Source organism: Diaphorina citri, unplaced genomic scaffold (assembly GCF_000475195.1).
Source record: "Diaphorina citri unplaced genomic scaffold, Diaci psyllid genome assembly version 1.1 scaffold875, whole genome shotgun sequence".
NCBI lineage: Eukaryota > Metazoa > Arthropoda > Insecta > Hemiptera > Psyllidae > Diaphorina > Diaphorina citri.
The window spans coordinates 104,484-120,679 of record NW_007378307.1 but is presented as its reverse complement, the minus strand read 5'-3'; the positions used below and the strand labels follow the sequence as shown (position 1 = coordinate 120,679).

Below are 16,196 nucleotides of genomic sequence, written 5' to 3'. Positions count from 1 at the left end.
GCCAATAATCTCCACAGTTGATCTTGAGCTAACAATTTCTCCTTGATATGGGGCCAACAACCTCTTCTTCATCTTGAGCCAGCAACCTCAGTTCATCCTGAGCCAATAATCTCAACAGTTGATCTTGAGCCAACAACCTTAAGAGGTTGTGGAGATTCAATGGAGGTGGATGATAGTGATACACCAATGGAGATTATTAATCTCGAGATGGACGAGGAAAAGAATAAAACCACTAGCCAGGGTGAAACTCAAAAAACATCAAAAATAATGGGTAAGTTTCCCCCCTCAAAGGCAATCTAACAGTATGGGCAGTATGTCATTTTGCACCAATATCCCTAGGTTACATTAATAGAATAAGTGGAGGGCTTTGAAATTTAGAAATAGTTAGCCAACTCCCTCAACATTGTCAGATGAGGAGGAAGGAATAGACATTTTAATATAATGTTTAAAGAATAGGTAAAATGATCTAATTCCCAGTTACTTGGTTTTTACTATTTTTTATTATTGTTGTACCTATGTCCCTTCCACCTTGAAAGGTTCTTACTCTTCTTTTTGTCTTTACTGTCCCTCCTGGTTCATTTTAACCAACAGGCCAAAAATGATATATTATCCCGGCCCTTGAAGGTAAGTAGGTACAGATTCATTTAGTTTTGTAGAGTTGATGAAAAGTCTTTCAAAGTAAATTGACTCCTCAGCCAACTACAAGTAGCTGATCCGATATTTCATTTGCCTACAATTCATAGTGATTATAGTGACTTGACAGATTCAAATTCCATGTAACTAGACGTTAGGTTCCTAGAATGTCCTCAAGAAAATCTCAGATCTCTGGTAAGTTGAGTGTTTTTTTAGAGATTAATTAACTCAGGGAAGTGTGTCAGCTAGTGTGTCTATTTGTTCAATGATTTTAACTGTTTTCCAGTTGTTATGAAATTTTATACAAATGATCACAGTTATTAACTTATTACCTAATCAAATTTGTTCATCAAATTTCGATAGATACCTAGGTACCTACTCATTTTATTGAAAGTAGAACAAAGAATTGAATAATCAGTAAAAAGTTGCTCACTTCCCAAAGGCCCTGACTCTCTAGGAGGACCTATAGACCCATGCTGTTAACCATTATTATGACGTTATGATTTAAGTCACAAATAATCAACCAATCAGCTGTTTGATTGGAAACAATAATCAATTTTAATATCAATCATTATCAAAATAATCAATTGTGTTCATCCTAGCAAACACATGACTTCCCTTTTCAAAAACAGTATTTTTTCTTGAAATCGCCGAGTCTCGAACCCGTAACTCCTTAACTGTAAGTCGGACAGTCTTGAAAGTTGCACCAATCGATTCCTCGTGAAAAGTTCCATAAGAGAGAATGCTAAGTGAACTCAAAAAGTGTATTGGAGACTTTTATGGGGCAAAAAACTGATTTTTCGGGTTAATTTCCTATGGGGCACTTTGAGGTTACGGAGGTAGGTATAAGCTTGTTTGATTAAAAACAAAAAGGAATGACAAAAATGACAGCTTTTTTCCTTGGTTGCAGCTGGAAAGTGATGTGAAGTCGAACGCGAAAATAAAAGCGTTCTCAGAGAATTACATTGACCAGTTGAAAACGAAACTAGACAAAGAGACAGACACCGAAAGTGATTTCCTGGATAAAAATGACCTGCGATTTGATATCAAAAAAGGAAATGATGCTTCTTTTAATACAAATAAAAATGATAGACTCGAAGAAGACCAAGCAATGTTGAAAAGTTTATACAAACTCCAGCGGACACAAAGCGTGGGAAACTTCAACAAATACAGTACTTTGTTTAGACATTTTGGTATCAATACAACAATACTCAAAACTATAAAAGAATCCGGAACAGAGAAGTGTAGTGAAATGGAACATGGAGATGAAAATAAAGAAGCTGTTAACGAAACTGGAAAGCATACAAAAGAATCAAACGGTGGACACAAAGCGTGGGAAACTTCAACAAATACAGTACTTTGTTTAGACATTTTGGTATCAATACAACAATACTCAAAACTATAAAAGAACCCGAAACAGAGAAGTGTAGTGAAATGGAACATGGAGATGAAAATAAAGAAGGTGTTAACGAAACTGGAAAGCATACAAAAGAATCAAACGGTATTAAAGCCTGGGGGGGGGGGGGGGGCAAATAGTAGATTAAAGTAGGGAGTACTAAATAGTAGATATTGACCAATTGTCTCTGAGTGGGTTATGCCCCAAAAAAATCGTGAGAAAAATCCACTCCGATTAAGGGATTTGAACCCTCAACCTACGGATTCCGAGTCTCTTCTCTTTGGTCTTGAGTATCTAAATTTTGATTTCAGTTATGCTTTCTAGAGCTTTTCATTCAAATGTGACGGCATTGATTTTAGCTATTTCTATCGTCTGCTTATCTTCAGGTACCTATCTACTTACATTATTGAAAACATTGCTATATTTCTGTGGTGGACGTGGTGGTAAATTTGTTTGTTCGTTGTTGTTGTTGTTGTTGTTGTTGTTGTTGTTGTTGTTGTTGGTGTTGTTTTTTTTTTTTTCATCTTTTTACCCATGTTTTGCCTCATAATTTTTAAAGGAACACCTTTTAATCTTAGGCATTTTTCTTTTAATAGGGTATTTATTTTTAGGGTAGGTAAGTAAAGTATCTTTTAATAGGAGAATATAGACCGAGGGGTTAACTATTTCACCCCTTTCCAATTTCCAGAGGAAGAAGCCCAGTTGAACGAAGTAGAAAAGGAGCTCGCCTTTGTTTGCAAGGAACTTAAGAGACTGACAGAGAGGCGGAAGCAGCTGCTAGAGTTGAAGGACAAACTCAAAGATGACCTCTTGCTCAAAAAATCCAACACGTCCTGTCCTGACGATTGGGAGAAAAAGGGTAAGTTAAAAATAAAATTGAAAAAGAGTAAGTTTATTATAGGGGTTGGATGGAAGAGAATGCCCCCTAGGCATTAATCCCGCCCCTGAGTTAGGATTTTTCAATACCTCCGTGAAGTGTGATCATACCCGGGAAAAATCCAGCAAAAAATCTCGATGGACCCATGTTGAAAGACGGCCGGATGACAAGTATACCTTGCTGTCCTTTGTAAGAAGCCCTAGCTTGGAAGCTATTGACAACTCTTCAGGTGATTTTTATCTTCCTTTCCCTCTGGAGAGGTTTGATAAAGGGAACTGTAACTACGATGGTCTTATCGTTCCGAAGTCGAAGAGAGAAGGAAGACAGATTACGAGAATTCGAGAAAACCAGCCGTTCCGAGAACGAACCTTATTTGTTTAGGATAAAATTAGTCCCGTGCGGGAATTGTACCTGCAACCTATCGCTTGCAAGGCAGGCGAGCTACCCTTTAAGCAACTAGGCTGGCTTAAACAGGTATAAGATTTTAGGCAAAATATTTTGAATTTTAAACCTTTCGATGTCAACAAGCGGAAATAATTTAATTTATTTCGATGATTAAATATGTGAATCATAAAAGATAATTTCGATGATAAAATAAACGATAAATTTTTGAAAACACCTACAGATTTGAATATTTCGGAAACCACACTCGATATGGGTGCCCCCAATACCAACCTCCTCGACAATATAAACCAGTGTATTGCCAATCTAAGTCGAGATCAGTCGTCAAATTGGCTTGCTGTGTGTGAGAACCAGGCTCCTAACTGGATCAGAAGCCGACAGAGAGGAAATCAGCCTGCTACTAGCAATCAGAATCAGTCTTTTAACATCCTCAGAGGGCCACATAATGGAAATCAGCCCCCTTTTGGCCGTCAAAATCAGTCGTTTAATGGCCTTGGCGGCCGTACGAACTATCTGCTTGTATCTGAGAGCATGAATAAGAGAAACTACATGGAATACGACTGTAACAAGCTGTACCCTCGTGAAAATAGACAAGGCCTAACTGAGACAGTTGCAAATGATATCATTAGTTCTTTTAGTAATGGTGGAGGTATACAGAATATACACACTGCAGTTATGAACGACAAAATAGCAATCAATGAAATTGTTAGAGACAAAAAGGTTCGTTTTGACAAATTTTCTGTGCAAATTGACGCATCAAATGGCTTGGCGGCCGACAAAATGGAAATCAGGGCCCTAGTGGCCGACAAAATGTTAATCGGCCTCACAATGCTTCCCAGAGTCACCAAAATCGGTTGGCGGCCGACAAAATGGAAATCAGGGCCCTAGTGGCCGACAAAATGTTAATCGGCCTCACAATGCTTCCCAGAGTCACCAAAATCGATCGGATAGTGTTACTTTGAAATCTTCGTGCTCTGATGTCATACAACCAGGTAAAAGGTGTTCATTTTTGGCTCAGTTTGTGACAGGAGGGTTTGAAGACTAAATTAAACGGAAATGGCGGACGAAAACAGAACTTCATATAACCGTAACCAAACTTCTGTCCAAAGAAAATACTCGGAAAAAAACTCACAATACGTAATAGAATACAATATATCCTGCCCGAATAGGACTTAAAAGTCCCTTTACCCCAGCAGTCTAAACAAGGTCTCGTATATTTGATGGGTCAATAATAGGACATGTATCAATTGTATCATATGCGGCTTTTGATACATACTCAAATCTCAGGCTCTCTCAAGGAGCTTTCGCTATTGCAGCTTTAAAGATAAATCGAATCTTCTTTTGACTTACTCTAGTGATTCGATACTTTCAGATGTATGTAGCTTTAAAGATAAATCGAATCTTCTTTTGACTTAGCCTCGGGAATCGATACTTCCAGAACCAAATCAGAATGGGAAACACCAAAACCAAACTCAATGTAAAGATCTAAACTGGGAAGCTACTCTCAATGAAAATATCCTGGAAGGCGATTACAACAAAACCCCCTATTACCACATGAACTTGACTGAGTCTACTGAAACTGAGAATACCTATACGAACTATCTGCTTGTATCTGAGAGCATGAATAAGAGAAACTACATGGAATACGACTGTAACAAGCTGTACCCTCGTGAAAATAGAAAAGGCCTAACTCAGACAGTTGCAAATGATATTATCAGTTCTTTTACTAATGGTGGAGATGTACACACTGCAAATATGAACAACAAAACAAACAATGAAATTATAATTGACAAAAAGGTTCATTTTGACAAATTTTCTGTGCACGCATCAAATGGTAGTATGTCTTCATTAGCTAGCAATAGTCAATCTCTAATGCGGCAAAACTCTAACTCTACTCAATGTAACGAGAACTTAAAAGAATCTTCCCCTAATTGGCCAAACCAAAAGCATACGCAATGTGAAAAGATGAAATGGACAAAACCAAATCAGAATGGGAAACACCAAAACCAAACTCAATGTAAAGATCTAAACTGGGAAGCTACTCTCAATGTAAATATCCTGGAAGGCAAGCATAGGAATTTGGAAAGGTTAGATTTGGAACAAATCAAAAACGAATTTCAGAATTTAAACGACAACCTTGTCAACAAAAGAGTGACGCAAATCGTAGGACATTGTTCTCTGAACAAAAATGACAACTTTCACAACAGATCATTCGGAGACAAAAAGGATAATGCTAGATTAGATAAGGCACCACTCAATCCAAACTTTGGACTTATCCAATATGTGACTCACCCAAAAGAAGCCAGCGATCAAATTAAAAGGGTAGAAGAAAATAGCACAGTTGCGCTTAAAAGCGAGGAAAAGATCGATACGATTTTCAGTAGATGTAGTGAAAAATACAATAGTAGAAATTCACGCGAAAAGCACACCAATCCAAAACTATGTAAAGTAGATCTGATCTGTCCAAGACAAACATTAAATACTGAACATAATGGACACTATGTCATAAACATAAACCCAATAAATACAGTCAAACATACCAACAAAGAACATGCATTTCCAAACATAGAAGAGTCTGATAGCGAGAATGAATGTGAAGAAGATAATTGGGAAGATTTAGATGATTCCAGTGATGATAATGAACTAGATAAAAACATGGTGTTGGAACGCAAAGAGAATCACACAATTGATCATCAAGAAGCTAATTCAACACAAATGCATAAACAGTTCTCTGTTAACAACAAGAGAACCATTGCAATCGATGATCAAGAAGCTTATTCAACGGAAATAGATGGACAGTATGTTGCCAAAAACAATCAGTACGAAGGAAACATTGAAAAATACAACAGTGAAGAAAATGGTAAATATGACAATAAAGAAAGTTGCAACACTAATACCAAACATGACAAGCAATGTGAAGGAAAGGAAAGTGACAAATATGATGAGAAAGATGACAATCTTAAACCTGATAGAAAAAACTGTCAGCAAAGAAATAAACGGAAGAGCACCCATATGAAAAATGACAAGAATTTGAAAAACAAAAACAACGGTTTGAAAAACAATAAGGATTTGAAGAACAAAAACAACGATTTGAAAAACAAAAACAACAGTGATATAAATGAAGAGAACAAACGCAATAGCAATGATTATGAACTAATAGCAAGCAATTTGTGTGAAACAACTGTGGAGTATTGTGATCATTCGCTCATAGAGTTATACGACAAGGTAAACTAAACCAACCAAACAGATAAAATAGAATTGGGTCATTGAATAGAATAGATCAATAGAATATACCTTGTTTATCCTGCTAGGATAGGACTGAAAACTTCTTTATCCACGAAGACTAACCAAAGTCTTATAATAAACTATATTTTCAAAGTTTGTGGGTAGGTATAGGTATACAGGGTGTTTAACCTCAAAGTGCCCCATAGGAAATTAACCCGAAAAATCAGTTTTTTGCCCCATAAAAGTCCCCAATACACTTTTTGGAGTCCACTTAGCATTCTGTCTTATTGAACTTTTGACGAGGAATCGATTGGTGCAACTTTCAAGACTGTCCGACTTACTTCCAGGTTCCACGCTCCCCAGTTTGACGGGCAGCAACCGATCTCTGTCCGACCTGGAGAACAAAATTCTCGCCAAATGCATGTCCCGAAAATCACCGGAGTCATTGCGATCCTCGGATTATAGCCTGAAAGAATCGAAAGCGAAAGAAAGATTTAGTGGAATCGTATCGAAAGAACTACTGAGTCGAACGAAGACAGAAAGATTGGCCTCAAGGTGTAAATTGAGCGGGCCGGACGAAATAAACGGTATGGAAGCGAAAGAAAGATTGACTAGAACTTTATCGGAAGAAATTTGGAATCGAATCAAAAAAGAACGATTGAATGGAATTGATGCGAAAGAGAGTAATGATGGAATGGAGACGAAAGAAAAATTCAATGGAATAGAGACGAAAGGACAATTGAAAGGAATTGAGACGAAAGAACGATTGTATAGGATTGGATCAAAAGAAAAATTTTGAAAGAATCGAAAGCGAAAGAAAGATTTAGTGGAATCGTATCGAAAGAACTACTGAGTCGAACGAAGACAGAAAGATTGGCCTCAAGTTGTAAATTGAGCGGGCCGGATGAAATAAACGGTATGGAAGCGAAAGAAAGATTGACTAGAATTTTATCGGAAGAAATTTGGAATCGAATCAAAAAAGAACGATTGAATGGAATTGATGCGAAAGAGAGTAATGATGGAATGGAGACGAAAGAAAAATTCAATGGAATAGAGACGAAAGGACAATTGAAAGGAATTGAGACGAAAGGACAATTGTATAGGATTGGATCAAAAGAAAAATTAAATGGGACCGAAATGAAAGAAAAATGGAAGTTATCGAGTGCTGAGGAAAGAAAAAATAATGCGCCTAGAAAGAAAAGATCCATGTTTTCCGAATTGGTTTATGAGAGAAATCGAGAAAGGGTTGACAGAAATCGGTGTGTCAACGATTTACCACCGGTGTGTCAACCGAATGGCAATACGATGCTTAGGGTGAATCAGAGAACCGCTGTTGATTTGAATGATAATACAGGTATGAGGTAATGGTTATAGTTTTTGTCCTGAGATTCAAACTTTCTGCCTCGGTAGCAGCTTTTTCTTTCTATTCTCAATAATTAATGCTGGAATGTATTTTGTACGTTTTATACATGCTATTAGGTCTTATACAATTTTATTATACCTAACGACATAAAAAACTGGATTAGTTGTGGAAAAAGATTGTGATGAAAGGCCTTCAGGCACACAGTCTCCATTTGTCAAGGGTTTGGGATCCGTTCCTTAGGTCAATTTAATTTGAAGAAACCATACAGTCTTAGTAGAACTAAATCTAATTTCCATTCATCTCATTCAAGGACAGTGCAAGTCATTGAATGAAAGCCTTTCCAACGTGCCTAGCAATAACACTATTGTAGAGAAAAGAAAGCAATACGAAGCAATGCTCATTGAACAATACAAATATCGGGAAACATTGATCGATCAGAAATACGAACGCGTTCTTAAGAAACGAGGAAACACTGGCAATCTTAAGAAACAACGATCGAATAATGGCGATCTAACAAATATAGGTGTAAAGGATAATATTAAACCAGAAACAATACAAATATCGGGAAACATTGATCGATCAGAAATACGAACGCGTTCTTAAGAAACGAGGAAACACTGGCAATCTTAAGAAACATCGATCGAATAATGGCGATCTAACAAATATAGGTGTAAAGGATAATATTAAACCAGATTGTGTTATAAATTTGGTCGGTGTTGGAGAACTAGATAGAAATGGAATAGATGCTCTTCTAAAAACAGCTCCGGATAATATCAGTGAAGATTCTTCAATCTGTGAAAACAGACCTGAAGGCAAAGGAAGAAGAACAGAAGAAAATCTAGTAAAACAAATATTGACCGTAGAGGAAACTCCAAACGAAAATATCTTCAGGAAACAATACGAACAATTATTAAACAACCTAAATCTAACCAAAAATGGAACTTTGGATAACCGACTTTCGACAAATGCAAGTCTGAATTACAGCGATTTAAACGAATATTTCAAAGATCAAATAGACAAGTATAAAGCGCGTGCGGAAGAACTCAATGTAAAAGAAAACATCAATGTTGGACCTTTACAAACCGTCAATGGTACAGACATCGCCATGGTGTTTGAGAAAATTAAAAAATTGCAGCTGGAAAGTGATGTGAAGTCGAACGCGAAAATAAAAGCGTTCTCAGAGAATTACATTGACCAGTTGAAAACGAAACTAGACAAAAAGACAGACACCGAAAGTGATTTCCTGGATAAAAATGACCTGCGATTTGATAACAAAAAAGGAAATGATGCTTCTTTTAATACAAATAAAAATGATAGACTCGAAGAAGACCAAGCAATGTTGAAAAGTTTATACAAACTCCAGCGGACACAAAGCGTGGGAAACTTCAACAAATACAGTACTTTGTTTAGACATTTTGGTATCAATACAACAATACTCAAAACTATAAAAGAATCCGGAACAGAGAAGTGTAGTGAAATGGAACATGGAGATGAAAATAAAGAAGCTGTTAACGAAACTGGAAAGCATACAAAAGAATCAAACGGTGTTTTGAAAGTATGTCTCCAACAAAGTACGCCAAAATCGTTCGTTAATCCACTCATGGGGGCGGCACAAAATGAAGTTCCTGATGAACCAAATACACATGAAGGAATGCGTAGCCAAAGTATATCGGAAATACAAAATCGTCGACGCAAGAAAACAAAATCTCCACATACTCTACCCCAAAGAGTTAAAGACGATAATCTTATCCAACTGAGTCACATCTCTGAGAATAATCCCCGTATAATAGGCAAAAATATCAGTGACTGTAACTTTCTAGAAGAGATTCGAAAACTAGAGAGTAAACATGAAAACACTCCAGACCATGACAATGTTGAAGATGATTTCAAATATCATATTGAACTGGAAAATGTTGTCATATCTCACATTGAACAAGCACTACAAAAACATGAAAGTGATAGTTTTGTGAATAACAATGACATGGATAACAGCTCTGCTAAAGATGAAGATTCTGCTATTAATTTCAAATATCATATTGAACTGGAAAATGTTGTCATATCTCACATTGAACAAGCACTACAAAAACATGAAAGTGATAGTTTTGTGAAAAACAATGACATGGATAACAGCTCTGCTAAAGATGAAGATTCTGCTATTTTCAAAATATCTAGTGGCGGAAATGTGAATGCTGGGAAAACTGAACTCAAAAGTAACGAAAAACTACCGGACAAATCAACATTGGTCAAACCCATTCAAACTCCTGAAACGGTGATGAATGCTAATAAAAATGATACTAATAAAGAAAGACCTCGGAATCGGTCGAGCCGTTTTTGCGTGAAAAGAGGACAACCAAAGGTCTATTTAGCGTGACAGACAGACATACACACATACCCATATACATACAGACAGAATTTTTTCTAATGTGATTTTTGGAATCGTGGATGCATAAGGAGTAAGAATAACTAAAAATTTCACGATTCTAAGCAATGTACAGACAAATCTACAATTTACCCTACCATCGTTGCCAGGTTGCATATCGCGTACTTCGTACTAATATGGTTATACAAGATTTTATTTCATAATGGCGGTACCTCTTTAACTATTTATTTAACTTACTATTGTTGCCAATTAGGTACTTCTTTATTTGTTACGTTTAACGAGCTATTTATTAGCTTGATTTTGATCTCAATGGTACTTCTTTAACTATTTATTTAACTTAACAATGTTGCCAAGTAGGTATTTCTTTATTTTTTATTTTCCAATGTTGCCAGACTACCCATGGAGTGACCGGGTGCGGTCTGTACTCAAATCAAAGTTCAACCTCACAGATTTCCGACCCAATCAGTTAGCAGCTATCAACATTGCTCTGCTTAAGAAGGACGCCATCATTATTATGCCAACAGGTAAACTCTTGAAAAAAAAAAAAATCTGTGTAGGATAAAGTGAAGACTAAATTAAACGGAAATGGCGGACGAAAACAGAACTTCATATAACCGTAACCAAACTTCTGTCCAAAGAAAATACTCGGAAAAGAGTAAAACTCACAATAATAGAATACAATATACCTTGTTTATCCTGCCCGAATAGGACTTATAAGTTCCTTTACCCCAGCAGTCTAAACAAGGTATATTTGGTGGGTCAATAATAGGACTTGCCCGATTGTAAAATAAAAATACAAATAAATATAATTAATTAATTAACAATAGGACTTGTATCATATACGGCTTTTGATACATACTTAAATCTCAGGCTCTCTCAAGGAGCTTTCGCTATTGCAGCTTTCAAGATGATTCGAATCTTCTTTTGACTTACTCTAGTGATTCGATACTTTAAGATGTATGTAGCTAAATCGAATCTTCTTTTGACTTACTCTAGTGATTCGATACTTTAAGATGTATGCAGCTTTAAAGCGTCGGACAGTCTTGAAAGTTGCACCAATCGATTCCTCGTGAAAAGTTCCATAAGAGAGAATGCTAAGTGAACTCAAAAAGTGTATTGGGGACTTTTATGGGGCATAAAACTGATTTTTCGGGTTAATTTCCTATGGGGCACTTTGAGGTTGAATACCCTGCACAGTTCATAATTACGGAGGTAGGTATAAGCTTGTTTGATTAAAAACAAAAAGGAATGACAAAAATGACAGCTTTTTTCCTTGTTAATCACGCTCAACTTAATTTTGGAAAACAACCCAATCTTCTTTGTAGACTAAAAGTGCCAAAAGAGACTCCCAGAAAACCCTCCCAACCAATTACACCAGCTCAAATTCTTACTTTGGATGGCTGAATGATTTCCAAAGCCTGGATGGTACAGACACTGAAGTTACGCTATCAGAAAATCTTCTATTGAACGATGAAACTACCGATGTGAATAGTGTTCTAGCATTGCAGAGAGATCTGGATGAAGAAACCAATAGGTAACTTACGTTGAACAGATCGCTAAATTATTTTACTGCTAAGGTCTGGCAACGGGACATCAAACAGAGACTAGACTAGTGTCCAGCTGAGCGACTATAAACAGGTAGAAGAACAGTTAACCCTAATCAGCAGACACTGAAGTTACGCTATCAGAAAATCTTCTATTGAACGATGAAACTACCGATGTGAATAGTGTTCTAGCATTGCAGAGAGATCTAGATGAAGAAACCAATAGGTAACTTACGTTGAACAGATCGCTAAATTATTTAACTGAACTGTAACTGCTGAGGTCTGGCAAGGGGACATCAAACAGAGACTAGACTAGCGTCCAGCTGAGCGACTATAAACAGGGAGAAGAACAGTTAACCCTAATCAGCCTAGCTAGCTGGTAGTTCTTCAAAGGGTTCTCTCTGCTTTAAAGTACAAGCACAAGTCCTCACGACGGTTGACTGTGGTTCAGGACGAGCCAATAAAACATGGCTAGAGCTAGAGACCATCACCAAATAAAAAGATATCTTAAACAGCACTGAGGTCTGGCAAGGGGACATCAAACAGAGACTAGACTAGCGTCCAGCTGAGCGACTATAAACAGGGAGAAGAACAGTTAACCCTAACCAGCCTAGCTAGCTGGTAGTTCTTCAAAGGGTTCTCTCTGCTTTAAAGTTCAAGCACAAGTCCTCATGACGGTTGACTGTGGTTCAGGATGAGCCAATAAAACATGGCTAGAGACCATCACCAAATAAAAAGATATCTTAAACAACAACAACAACAACAACAACTAAAGTATAACATTAGTATCTGGATGAGTGACCATCTGGGTAATCGCGTGGTGCTTTTTCCCAGCTATACTCAGGCTGTGTGAAATGGAGAAGTTGCAATTGGGAAAATATTATTATTAAAAGGTCAATTCCTACGTAAAAAGTTGTGAAAAATCCGAATCTGAGGTCAAAACTCCGAAAAAGTAACTTTAAAAGTTGAAAATTCAATTTTTAACTGCCGTTCTAATGAAAAAGTTCAAAGAGTTGTGACGTCAGATTTCACGTCAAAACGCGCAGAAACGCTTGCGCACAAACAAACGAACCGGGAGTAATGAATTATGACGTCATCGCCTACGGGAGCGTATGCCGTGACGTCAAACTTTACGATTTACCGGTATTTTTTAAATCGATTTATCTCGGTATCTAGAAGTCGTAGAAGAAAATCAGTCAAATCACAACTTAACCCATCAAGTCTCCAATAAGAACGTCTTACTTGGAACAATTGCAAGCTCTATCATCGTATCTCAAAAAAGAACAGACAACCAACAGAAACAACCATTGGATACAATCGAAACCAATGATGGAAAAGACAAAGAAGAATCTAAAAGACAAACTAATGTCAAATCACAACTTAACCCATCAAGTCTCCAATAAGAACGTCTTACTTGGAACAATTGCAAGCTCTATCATCGTATCTCAAACAAGAATTAAGAACGTCTTACTTGGAACAATTGCAAGCTCTATCATCGTATCTCAAACAAGAACAGACAACCAACAGAAACAACCATTGGATACATTCGAAACCAATGTTGGAAAAGACAAAGAAGAATCTAAAAGACGACAACCAACAGAAACAACCATTGGATACAATCGAAACCAATGTTGGAAAAGACAAAGAAGAATCTAAAAGACAAACTAATATGAAAGAAGTCTCTCAGGCTATTCCTAAGAGTTGTAAAGATGTGCCTTACTGTAATGTTAGGTCAGAAACACAACCAAGTCTAGCAAAATCGTCAAAAGTGACCTCAACCCCAACGTAGAAGAAAAAAATTCCGTTGGTCCTTATTTTTCCTGCTCTATGACTTTGAAACATCACCCAAGTAAGCGCAACTGATCTATTAAATAGTAGCTCGTCGCTGAATCAAGGGTACAACCCTTATGACTACAAATCTTTGTATTTCCGTAGTGACTTTAAATATTATAAAAAAATACATAAAATATTTGTATTACTTATTTAGGAGGGTAGTAATTTTGGCTTCAAAAAGGACTGCTTACTCTCACCTACTTTTCACACTAGGTTGAAGCATACTTTCCAAGCGGAATCCATTGGTGAGTTTCCCTCCGTGAAGTGTGATCATACCCGGGAAAAATCCAGCAAAAAATCTCGATGGACCCATGTTGAAAGACGGAGTTGTTTTTTCGGAGTTTTGACCTCAGATTTGGATTTTTCCCAACCTTTTACATAGGAATCGACCATTTATTTATAATTTTTACCCACTTGCAACTCCTCCATTTTCCCATTAGTATGCTCGTTTCAGCATAGGTCTAGAAAGGTTTGTGCGATTTTGATAGAGTTTTAAATGTTCTAGCAAACCCGTCCTTTGTACAGAACCACCACACACACGCATACCATCACCACCACTACACCCACACCCACCCACCACACACACAAACCCATCACACCACACATCCATCACACCACACACACCAAACGCACACGGTCGCGCTACGCGCTCCCTGACATGTCCCACAGTGCGGCATAATAGGCATAACTTTTAAACGCCGCCATTCTGAATCAGGATGGAATGTGACAATTTTAAGTAGCCTATGTCACCCGGAGAATTTAACAACCACAAAAAATTTCATCAAAATCGGTCGAGCCGTTTTTGCGTGAAAAAAGGACAACCAAAGGTCTATTTAGCGTGACAGACAGACATACACACATACCCACATACATACAGACAGAAATTTTTCTAATTTGATTTTTGGAATCGTGGATGCATAGGGTGTCGAGCCGTTTTTGCGTGAAAAGAGGACAACCAAAGGTCTATTTAGCGTGACAGACAGACATACACACATACCCACATACATACAGATAGAAATTTTTCTAATGTGATTTTTGGAATCGTGGATGCATAAGGAGTAGAAATAACTAAAAATTTCACGATTCTAAGCAATGTACAGACAAATCTACAATTTTATTTATATAGATAGATAGGTAAGTATTTCTCATTAAGTATTAATTTACCCTACCATCGTTGCCAGGTTGCAAATTGCGTACTAATATGGTTATACAAGATTTTATTTCATAATGGCGGTACCTCTTTAACTATTTAGGTATTTAACTTACTATTGTTGCCAATTAGGTACTTCTTTATTTGTTACGTTTAACGAGCTATTAATTAGCTTGATTTTGATCTCAATGGTACTTCTTTAACTATTTATTTAACTTAACAATGTTGCCAAGTAGGTATTTCTTTATTTTTTATTTTCCAATGTTGCCAGACTACCCATGGAGTGACCGGGTGCGGTCTGTACTCAAATCAAAGTTCAACCTCACAGATTTCCGACCCAATCAGTTAGCAGCTATCAACATTGCTCTGCTTAAGAAGGACGCCATCATTATTATGCCAACAGGTAAACTCTTGAAAAAAAAAAAAATCTGTGTAGGATAAAGTTCGCCTCGGGTGGGAATCGAACCCGCGACCTAGCACTTACAACCTTACAAGGCAGACCGGGTAAACTCTTTTATTTTTAGGTTAGCCACCGGCGATAACTGAATTATTACACCAGTTCCCCATGGATTTTTGAAGTTAAGCAATGTTCCTCGTTGTTGGTATTCGGATAGTTCATCTGGACTATAGATCAGTTGCGCTTACTTGGGTGATGTTTTAAAGTCATAGAGCAGGAAAAATGAGGACCGACGGAATTTTTCTTTTTCTTCTACGGCTTCTAGATACCGAGATAAATCGATTTAAATAATACCGGTAAATCGTGAAGTTTGACGTCACGGCATACGCTCTCGTAGGCGATGACGTCATAATTCATGACTCCCGCTTCCTTTGTTTGTGCGTAAGCGTTTCTGCGCATTTTGACGTTAAGTCTGACGTCACAACTCTTTGAACTTTTTAATTAGAACGGCAATTAAAAATTGAATTTTCGACCTTTTAAAATTACCTTTTCGGAGTTTTGACCTCAGATTGGATTTTTCACAGACTTTTTACATAGGAATCGACTTTTTATTAATAATATTTTCCCAAATGCAACTCCCCATTGCGACCATACGGTCCCAGCTCAGCCTGCGGGTGAGGAGGCGGTAGCTGTCGCCAAACTGTATTGTAAACCCGCGTCAGCTCAAGACCTCACCGAGTTGACGGTGACTTTAACCTCTATCAACCATTTTCTATTTCTCAAGTGAGTATATGGCTCTATGTACAGCCCGCATGGTAATATCAGGCACCAACGCGCGCCTGATGCCAAGAGACCTCAACCAGTTTAGCCATGATCATGAGAATGCCTTTTGACTATCAGGACTCACCTTGCGATATCTGTTGAGGTGTTGACTATGTGGTATATAGAGTCTGTACTGACCCACGCGATCCCCAGCACTGGTCAACTAACAACAGG

At 37.4% G+C, this 16,196-nt stretch overlaps 1 protein-coding gene across 1 annotated transcript in view; it reads left to right on the top strand.

The window, feature by feature from the left end:
- The first annotated feature begins 159 nt into the window (after positions 1 to 159).
- LOC103512706 (putative uncharacterized protein DDB_G0282133) overlaps positions 160 to 16,196 on the top strand; it is a 23,214-nt gene continuing 7,177 nt past the window's right edge. Inside the window, exons 1-11 of the mRNA XM_026826104.1 lie at positions 160 to 271; positions 785 to 828; positions 1,544 to 1,952; positions 2,718 to 2,888; positions 2,983 to 3,135; positions 3,532 to 4,028; positions 4,725 to 6,533; positions 11,602 to 11,810; positions 13,867 to 13,982; positions 15,075 to 15,206; positions 15,863 to 15,945. Coding sequence (XP_026681905.1) covers positions 160 to 271; positions 785 to 828; positions 1,544 to 1,952; positions 2,718 to 2,888; positions 2,983 to 3,135; positions 3,532 to 4,028; positions 4,725 to 6,533; positions 11,602 to 11,810; positions 13,867 to 13,982; positions 15,075 to 15,206; positions 15,863 to 15,945 — 3,735 coding nt within the window. The remainder of the gene's footprint in view (positions 272 to 784; positions 829 to 1,543; positions 1,953 to 2,717; positions 2,889 to 2,982; positions 3,136 to 3,531; positions 4,029 to 4,724; positions 6,534 to 11,601; positions 11,811 to 13,866; positions 13,983 to 15,074; positions 15,207 to 15,862; positions 15,946 to 16,196) is intronic.